General features: G+C 44.7%; 1 protein-coding gene across 1 annotated transcript; it reads left to right on the top strand.

Moving 5' to 3' along the window:
- Window positions 1–652: 652 nt before the first annotated feature.
- cbpa2 (Carboxypeptidase A2) lies at window positions 653–9,815 on the top strand. Its single transcript, NM_001140879.1, has 11 exons — window positions 653–722; window positions 1,048–1,129; window positions 1,258–1,392; window positions 5,776–5,874; window positions 6,224–6,325; window positions 6,633–6,734; window positions 6,873–6,983; window positions 8,661–8,751; window positions 9,017–9,216; window positions 9,331–9,415; window positions 9,567–9,815. The coding sequence occupies exons 1-11, from the start codon at window positions 661–663 to the stop codon at window positions 9,752–9,754; spliced, it is 1,257 nt and encodes a 418-aa protein (NP_001134351.1). The 5' UTR covers window positions 653–660; the 3' UTR covers window positions 9,755–9,815.
- Window positions 9,816–9,934: the final 119 nt, after the last annotated feature.

Raw genomic sequence — 9,934 nt, 5'->3', positions numbered from 1 at the left:
ATATATATTTTTTTACATTATATTAATTTAAATGTTCTATATTTAATTTACTTTTACTATTTCTTGGCTATGCTGTAACTGTTGCCCCTTTGCCTTGGGGCAACACCGTTGCAAGCAGTGACTAAGAGGCAAATCAGAAAATCTTGGTTGCAAGACAATGGCCATTGGCCACTTGGAGCACATTGCTTTGGTCATTTGAAATGGCCAGGTTGAGTTGCAGATTTCCCGTCCCTGCTTTGAACTTTTGTATATTTTATTTTATTATATTCCATTCTATTCTATTACTTTCCTCTTGACCATAAGGCCTATATTCTGGAGGCCTTTCAATTGAGCTGAGTAGACCCACTTATCCTGCACGGGCATGCCTGGGAGAAGGACTGCTACTATCTACAGCTGGTACTGAGGGAGGGGGGCCAATGGCACCACCAACCATGCTATGGAAAAATAAATAGAGCTAAGACATCATGTCCATTCCCCAAAATAGCTCTTGGGCTTAGACCTATTGAATTGCACCACATTCATTGGAAAAAGGCAGTACCCCATAGATTGTGAAGCAAAAGTAGATTGTGAAGCAATACTGTCATGGGAACAATGCACCTGTTGCTGAGTATAAAGGCAGGTGCTTGGAGAGCTGGCAGTACTGGACAGGACACAGGAAGGATGAAAGTTCTGGTACTCTTTGCGCTGCTTGCAGCTGCCAATTGTGAGAAGGTCTTCATTGGGTAAATTCATCTGTTTAAACTTTGTAAATAAATATACCTACATAAATGATGTTTCTCTTTGCAGATTAGTACATTAAATCCGAGAGATTCTACAGTTAGTTGTACACTAGTGAACACAATGCATCAATGGGCCATCACATTTTTGTATCAGGATCGCAAAAAAAGATGACTTGTAATGACATGGAATTATTTAGTCTAACCTCTGAGAAACTTGAGTGTTTACTAGCAATTCACCATAACCACCATGTGACTTCAAATATATTGTTTCCCTGATGAACTGAAAGATTTATATAATTTTGTCATGCCTTCCTTCCTTCCTACACAGAGACCAGGTCATCAGGGTCAATGTGGAGTCTGAGGAGCAGATTCTGCTTCTGCGTGCTCTGGAGCAGGACACATACTGGGATGTAAGTATAATACAAACAAGAGTGTAATATACTTGGTTTAGACCCATTAACAGTCATGTTTCCTGCTGCTAACCATGGTGTCCGTCCCTATTCACTACGTCATTTAACACTCCCTTCTCCTCTTCCAGCTGGACTTTTGGCTCCACCCTGTGAACACTGAGGTCCCTGTGGACATCCGCGTGCCCTACTCCAGCCTGTACGCTGTCAAGGACTACCTCCGTGCACATAACATCCAGTTCTCTGTCATGATCAGCAACCTGCAGGTCAGTCACTGCAAAGCCCAGGAGGCTGCTGAGGGGAGAACGGCTCATAATAATGGCCGGAACGGAGCAAATGGAATGGCATCAAACACCTGGAGACCATGTGTTTGATGTATTTGATACCATTCCACTAATTCCGATCCAATCATTACCACAAGCCCGTTCAACCCAATTAAGGTGCCACCAACCTCCTGTGCTGCAAAGTCTCTTTCCACAGCCATTGGTGGCCATGAGTCTGGCAAGTGAGACTAGTCACTGCTCAGCTCACTTCCGCCATCTACTGGGAGTTCTGAGAAATTACATTTTATTTGAATAAGGTAATATTTTAATATTCAAGTTCCTCGGTGTCCACCTCATTAAGGATCTATCATGGCCCATAATCACCAACGTAGTCATGAAGAGGACACAACAATGCCTCTTTTCCATCAGGTGGCTGAAAAAAGGTGTTATGGACCCCCAGATCCTCAATAAGTTCTACAACTGCGCCATTGAGAGCATCTTGACTGGCTGCATCACCTCTTGGTATGGCAACTGCTTGGCATCCGACCACAAGGACACTACAGAGGGTAGTGCGTACGGCCCAGTACATCACTGGGGCCAAGCTCCCTATCCGGACTATCTGCATTGACCCTTTTTGCACTAACTTTTTTTGACTCATCACATTCGTTGCTGTTAATGTTTATTATCTGTCACTTTATTCCAAGTTATATGTACATATCTACCTCCATTACCTCATACCCCTACGTTACCTCGTACCCCTAAGTTTTATTATTACATGTTATTACATGTTTTACTTTTCTATTATTTCTCTATTTGTTTCTTTCTCTCTGCATTGTTGGAAAGGGCTCGTAAGTAAGCATTTCACTGTCAGTCTACAGCTGTTGTTGGAAAGGGCTCGTAAGTAAGCATTTCACTGTCAGTCTACACCTGTTGTTGGAATGGGCTCGTAAGTAAGCATTTCACTGTCAGTCTACAGCTGTTGTTGGAAAGGGCTCGTAAGTAAGCATTTCACTGTCAGTCTACAGCTGTTGTTGGAAAGGGCTCGTAAGTAAGCATTTCACTGTCAGTCTACACCTGTTGTTGGAAAGGGCTCGTAAGTAAGCATTTCACTGTCAGTCTACAGCTGTTGTTGGAAAGGGCTCGTAAGTAAGCATTTCACTGTCAGTCTACAGCTGTTGCTTATTTGATTGTCTACAGTTGCTGGTCTACCGCCATTGACTGGTCTTTGTCAGTACAAACACTAATTCAAATGACATTTAGAGATAATAACGAGCTCATCCACTGTTTGAGAGAGTTGTATTCTGGTTCTCTTGTTTAAAGATAAATAACATACTGATTATCAGATTTGAAGATGTACACTTTTAGAAAAAAAAGGTGCTATCTAGAACCTAAAAGGATTCTCCGCCTGTCCCCATAGGAGAACCCTTTAAGGAACCCTTTTTGGTTCCAGGTAAAACCCCTTTGGGTTCCATGTAGAACCCATTCCACAGACCTGGAACCAAGAAGGGTTCTACCTGTGTCATGACTGTCGTATGAAAGAGACCAAGGCACAGCGTGCGTATCGTTCCACATCTTTATTTCTATGTGAAACTATGCAAGACAGACAACCTATAAACAAAAACAACAAACCGTGACGAAGAGGTGCTACATGCATAAACTCAAAATAATCTCCCACAAACACTAGTGGGAAAAACCACTTAAATATGATCCCCAATTAGAGACAACGATGACCAGCTGCCTCTAACCTAGAACCAAACATAGAAATAAATAAACTAGACAAACCCCCCAGTCACGCCCTGACCTACTCTACCATATAAAAATACAAGCTCTCTGGTCAGGACGTGACAGTACCCTCCCCCACTCCAACTCCAGCCGCAAAACCTGAAACCAAAAGGGAGGGTTGGGGGGGTGTCTAGTGTTGGTGGCGGCTTTGGTGCAGGACGAAGAACTTTCTCATCCCGCGGATCCTTCCGCATCTGAGGCGGTTCTGGTGCGGGACGAAGAACCCTCTCATCCTGCGAACCCGCCAGCATAGGAGGCGACTCTGGTGCAGGACAAAGAACCCTCTCATCCTGCGAACCCGCCAGCATCGGTGAAGGCTCCGGGCTGCCGACCGTCGCTGGAGGCTCCGGACTGCGGGCCGTCTCAGGAGGCTCCGGACTGCGGACCGTCTCAGGAGGCTCCAGACTGCGGACCGTCTCAGGAGGCTCCAGACTGCGGACCGTCTCAGGAGGCTCCAGACTGCGGACCGTCTCAGGAGGCTCCAGACTGCGGACCGTCTCAGGAGGCTCCGGACTGCGGACCGTCTCAGGAGGCTCCGGACTGCGGACCGTCTCAGGAGGCTCCGGACTGGGGACCGTCACCGGAAGCTCCGGACTGGGGACCGTCGCCGGAAGCTCTGGACTGGGGACTGTCACCGGACTGGGCAGGCGCACTGGAGGCCTAGTGCGTGGAGCCGGGACAGGTGGCACCAGACTGGTGACACGCACTTCAAGGCGAGTGCGAGAAGCAGGTACAGGATGTACTAAACTGGGGAGGCGCACTGGAGGCCTGATGCGTGGGACCGGTACAGGTGGCACTGGACTAGTGACACGCACCTTAGGGCGAGTGCGAGGAGCAGGCACAGGACGTACTAGACTGATGACACGCACTTCAGAGAGAGTGCGAGGAGCAGGCACATGTTGTACTGGGCTGTGGAGGCGCACTGGAGACCTGGTGCGTAGAACCGGTGCAGGATATACTGGACCGAGGAGACGCACCGGAGACCAGGAGCACTGAGCCGGCACAACCCGTCCTGGCTGAATGCTCACTTTAGCCCAGCAAATGCGGGGCGCAGGGACAGTGCGCACCGGGCTATGAATGCGCACTGGAGATACAGTGTGCGCATCACCGCATAACACGGTGCCTGACTGGTCACACGCTCCCCACGGTAAGCACGGGGAGTTGGCTCAGGCCTCAACCCTGACTCCGCCAATCTCCCCGTGTGCCCCCCCCCCCACATTTTTTTTTGGAGCTGCCCCTCGGGCTTCCGTCGTTGCCGTGCTAGTTCCTCGTATTGTCGCCGTTCCTCTCTCGCTGTCTCCGCCTGCTTCCATGGCAGGGTCTTGTCCCCTGCCATTACCTCCTCCCAGGTCCAGGATGTCCTCCACTCTCTTCTCTCCCAGGCCCAGGATCCCTGCTCCTCCTGGGCACGCTGCTTGGTCCTTTGGTGGTGGGAGATTCTGTCACGACTGTCGTATGAAAGAGACCAAGCGTGCGTATCGTTCCACATCTTTATTTCTATGTGAAACTATGCAAGGCAGACAACCTATAAACAAAAACAACAAACCATGATTAAGCGGTGCTACATGCATAAACTCAAAATAATCTCCCACAAACACTAGTGGGAAAAACCACATAAATATGATCCCCAATTAGAGACAACGTTGACCAGCTGTCTCTAATTGGGAATCATATCGAAAACCCCAACCTAGAAAAAAGAACCTAGAACACAACATAGAAAATGTAAATTAGACAAAAACCCAACATAGAAAAAAGAACCTAGAACACAACATAGAAAATTTAAACTAGACAAAAACCTCAACATAGAAAAAAGAAACTAGAACCAAGCATAGAAATAAATAAACTTGACAAAACCCCCCAGTCACGCCCTGACCTACTCTTCCATAGAAAAATACGAGCTCTCTATGGTCAGGACGTGACAACCTGGAACCAAAAAGGGTTATCTTATGGGGGACAACTGAAGAACCCTTTTTTGTAAGCGTGTAGCTAATAATGATGAAAGCCAGGTTTTGGAATATAGCAGTGAATGTAAAATGCACTTTTATATAGTGAGTGACACCGTTTGGGCACCACAGTAATACATAACTCAGTTGGTTGCAGTGTTGGGGAGTAGTGATCTAAATGTAGTTCAACTAGTAATTTAACTACATTTGGCAGTAGCTTGGTGATAGTTGAACTAAATTGAAATATTGGTAGTGTTTTTAGTAGTTAATTACTTTTTTGCCATGTAGCGGTGTAGCTAACTACTGGAACTACAATTCTCTCTTGTTGGTGTTTAATAGGCTAAATTACACATTGTTAACATCTGACTCCAGAGGGATCTTTTCTTGCAATTTGTAGTCTATGATATTTCAGATTTAGATATGCTAATTTTCCACAAAGTAGTTTGAATGTAGTGAACTACTTTCTCAAAGTAACTTTAGTCAAGTAAACAATATTTTTCTTAAGGGTCACTTAACTTCTTCCAGTTTGAAGTAATTGGTAGCTTGGTAAACTATACTTTCAGAATAGCTTCCCCAACACTGGTTGGTTACAATAACTGACAGTAATAACTGTTAGTAATAACTGTTAGTAATAACTTGATTGGTATTGTCATTGTTTCAGGAACTCCTGGATGAGGAGAAGGCAGAGATGGAGGAGAACAACATGAGGGAGCGCAGCTCCAAGAGCTTCAACTTTGGAGCCTATCACCCTCTGGAGACGGTGTGTTGCACAAACAAACACACACACACGCATGCACGCACACACGCACACACACGGACGCACACACACACACACACACACACACACACACACACACACACACACACACACACACACACACACACAACGTGAACACCCACTCACTCACATATTGTAGCTTCAAACTTGCATGGATTTCAAATTGCACCGTCATCAATTTGACATATGCATCATTCTCATTGCAGAGTTGATATTGTACTGAGGATGTAAAATACAGTAATAATGTGATGCGTAACATGTAATCTATACTATAAACATCTTATAACATACATTATGTTGAAACTATCCTGATGTGCTTTTCTCTTTCCAGATCTACAGCTGGATGGACGGCCTGGTGGCTGCTCACCCTAACCTAGTCACCAAGGAACAGATCGGAACCTCCTATGAAGGCAGGCCCATGTATGTCCTGAAGGTATGTAGATGCTTACACCTGTTTGTGTACAGTTAATGGAAATACAGTCTTTTTTTTAGAGAGAGAGCTGTAACTTTATATACTTGTATGTTTGTATGTGTGCATGTGTGCATGTGTGTGTGCGCGCGCTTATTTGTGTGTGTGTGTGTGTGTGTGTGTGTGTGTGTGTGTGTGTGTGTGTGTGTGTGTGTGTGTGTGCGTGTATGTGTGCATGCATGTGTGTGCATATGTGTGTGTACCCGCACGCATCAGTGCTCCCTAAGAGCTGAATGAAACAAGACCATAACACATCTGTCCTCTGTTGTAGTTCAGCACGGGTGGCGACAAGCGTCCTGCCATCTGGGTTGACTCTGGTATCCACTCCAGAGAGTGGGTGTCTCAGGCCACTGGGGTGTGGACGGCCAACAAGGTGAGAGAACACCTGCTCTCATTCCAAGAGAAAAACCAGACTGCTATTGTATTCAGAATTAACACCAACACATTATACAGAAAAACAACATTCCAACACTGTGTGTGTGTCTCACAAATACATGTTATTGTTCTTCAGATTGCCAGTGACTATGGTACTGATGCTTCCCTGACCTCCCTCCTGAAAACCATGGACATCTACCTGCTGATTCTAGCCAACCCTGATGGATACGTCCACAGCCACACCAGTGTAGGTGTCGTACCATATGCAGTGCTATAATGCATCTATACTGTGGGCTACGTCAAGTCCCACACTAGTGTAGGTACCTCCTATAGATGTAACATATAGGCCTATACATACCTAAATGCTGTACTACATTACAGCTATACAGTTAAGTGTAAAGTGTGACCTTTCATCTGTTCACCTCAGTTTGGCTCAATGTAGAGTAATATGAGGACAATCCTGGTTGTGCTACATGGTATACCAGTATAGTGTTTACTGAGTTAGAGTCCTCATGGTATACCAGTATACTGTTTACTGAGTTAGCGTCCTCATGGTATACCAGTATAATGTTTACTGAGTTAGAGTCCTCATGGTATACCAGTATAATGTTTACTGAGTTAGAGTCCTCATGGTATACCAGTATAATGTTTACTGAGTTAGAGTTCTCATGGTATACCAGTATACTGTTTACTGAGTTAGAGTCCTCATGGTATACCAGTATAATGTTTACTGAGTTAGAGTCCTCATGGTATACCAGTATAATGTTTACTGAGTTAGAGTCCTCATGGTATACCAGTATAATGTTTACCTCTAAATCAATATATGAGTTAGAGTTCTCATGGTATACCAGTATACTGTTTACTGAGTTAGAGTCCTCATGGTATACCAGTATACTGTTTACTGAGTTAGAGTCCTCATGGTATACCAGTATAATGTTTACCACGGGGGACCAGTACGGAGAAAAAAGTTATGAAATGTATGCATTCACTACTGTAAGTCGCTCTGGATAAGAGCGTCTGCTAAATGACTAAAATGTAAATGTAAATGTACTGAGTTAGAGTCTTCATGGTATACCAGTATACTGTTTACTGAGTTAGAGTCCTCATGGTATACCAGTATACTGTTTACTGAGTTAGAGTCCTCATGGTATACCAGTATACTGTTTACTGAGTTAGAGTCCTCATGGTATACCAGTATAATGTTTACTGAGTTAGAGTATTGTGTCCTCATGGTATACCAGTATAATGTTTACTGAGTTAGAGTATTGTGTCCTCATGGTATACCAGTATAGTGTTTACTGAGTTAGAGTCCTCATGGTATACCAGTATAATGTTTACTGAGTTAAGAATATTGTGTCCTCATGGTATACCAGTATAGTGTTTACTGAGTTAGAGTATTGTGTCCTCATGGTATACCAGTATAATGTTTACTGAGTTAGAGTATTGTGTCCTTATGGTATACCAGTATAGTGTTTACTGAGTTAGAGTATTGTGTCCTCATGGTATACCAGTATAGTGTTTACTGAGTTAGAGTATTGTGTCCTCATGGTATACCAGTATAGTGTTTACTGAGTTAGAGTATTGTGTCCTCATGGTATACCAGTATAGTGTTTACTGAGTTAGAGTATTGTGTCCTCATGGTATACCAGTATAGTGTTTACTGAGTTGGAGTATTGTGTCCTCATGGTATACCAGTATAATGTTTACTGAGTTGGAGTATTGTGTCCTCATGGTATACCAGTATAGTGTTTACTGAGTTGGAGTATTGTGTCCTCATGGTATACCAGTATAGTGTTTACTGAGTTAGAGTATTGTGTCCTCATGGTATACCAGTATAATGTTTACTGAGTTGGAGTATTGTGTCCTCATGGTATACCAGTATAGTGTTTACTGAGTTAGAGTATTGTGTCCTCATGGTTCACAGAACCGTATGTGGCGCAAGACTCGCTCCAAGAACCCTGGCTCCATGTGCCGTGGTGTCGACCCCAACAGGAACTGGGATGCTGGTTTTGGAGGTGGGTATCACGCCTCATTTTGAAAACCTATAGATCATGTAATGTTACATTCCCGTACCAGCTTTGGAGGTGGGTATCACAGGTTGACTGTGGCATACATTTCCACAGCTGATAGTTTCCTTTCCCAGAGATGAAGTTAGTGAAAAGTATAATGTTATGAGAAACACTTTATGGTGTGGAGACAAAGCTTTCCTTCCCATACCTTTTTGTTGTATGCAGAATAACCTGTGTCCATCCATGTGTCTTTATGTGTCTATTTCTCCAGGACCCGGTGCTAGTACCAACCCCTGCTCTGACTCGTACCACGGCCCGTCTCCCCACTCTGAGATAGAGGTGAAGAACGTTGTGAACCTGGTGAAGAACCACGGCAACTTCAAGTCCTTCATCTCCATCCACGCCTACTCCCAGCTGCTCATGTACCCCTACGGATACACCTGCAATGATGCGCTCCACGCGGCTGAACTGGTAACATACCACACCACACACACTCACACGTACATACGCACACACACTCATGCAAACACATGTACACACACACACTAATCCACTGACTCTCCTGTCTCTGCTGCTTTCTGGTAGGACTCTGTGGGCAGGTCTGCAGTCCAGAAGCTCAGCTCTCTCCATGGAACCACATATAAGGTTGGCAGCATCTGCAAGATCATCTGTAAGTATTCAATACTTATACTATAAGTGGCTCCAAGTGTTTCAATGAAGTTGGTTTGTCATTAGATGCGACCCACCAGCCAGAACTGGAATACACAGCATGGTAGTTCAATCCAATACTTTCATTAATATGTGATTTCTCCCCCCTCCAGACCAAGCCAGCGGAGGCAGCATCGATTGGTCCTACGACCTGGGCATCAAGTACTCCTTTGCCTTCGAGCTGAGGGACACCGGTCGCTATGGTTTCATCCTGCCAGCCAATCAGATCATCCCCACTGCCTCTGAGACCTGGCTGGCCCTGAAGGACATCATGGAGTATGTCCGTGACCACTCCTATTAAGTCTCAAACCCACCCAGCGCACAACCTTTCCTTCCAAGGCCTGAACTCAGTTAAATAAAGAATTCTAGGTCTGGAAAAAATGTCTGTGTTCATTGAACTTTTTGTTAAATTGATAGAATAGACTATTGATGGAATAGACTATTGATAGAATATAGACTATTGATAGAATAGACTACTGAT

Source organism: Salmo salar, chromosome ssa10, assembly GCF_905237065.1.
Source record: "Salmo salar chromosome ssa10, Ssal_v3.1, whole genome shotgun sequence".
NCBI classification, from domain to species: Eukaryota; Metazoa; Chordata; class Actinopteri; order Salmoniformes; family Salmonidae; genus Salmo; species Salmo salar.
Note: the sequence above shows the minus strand (reverse complement) of the source record. Positions and strands in the feature narration are given on the sequence as shown.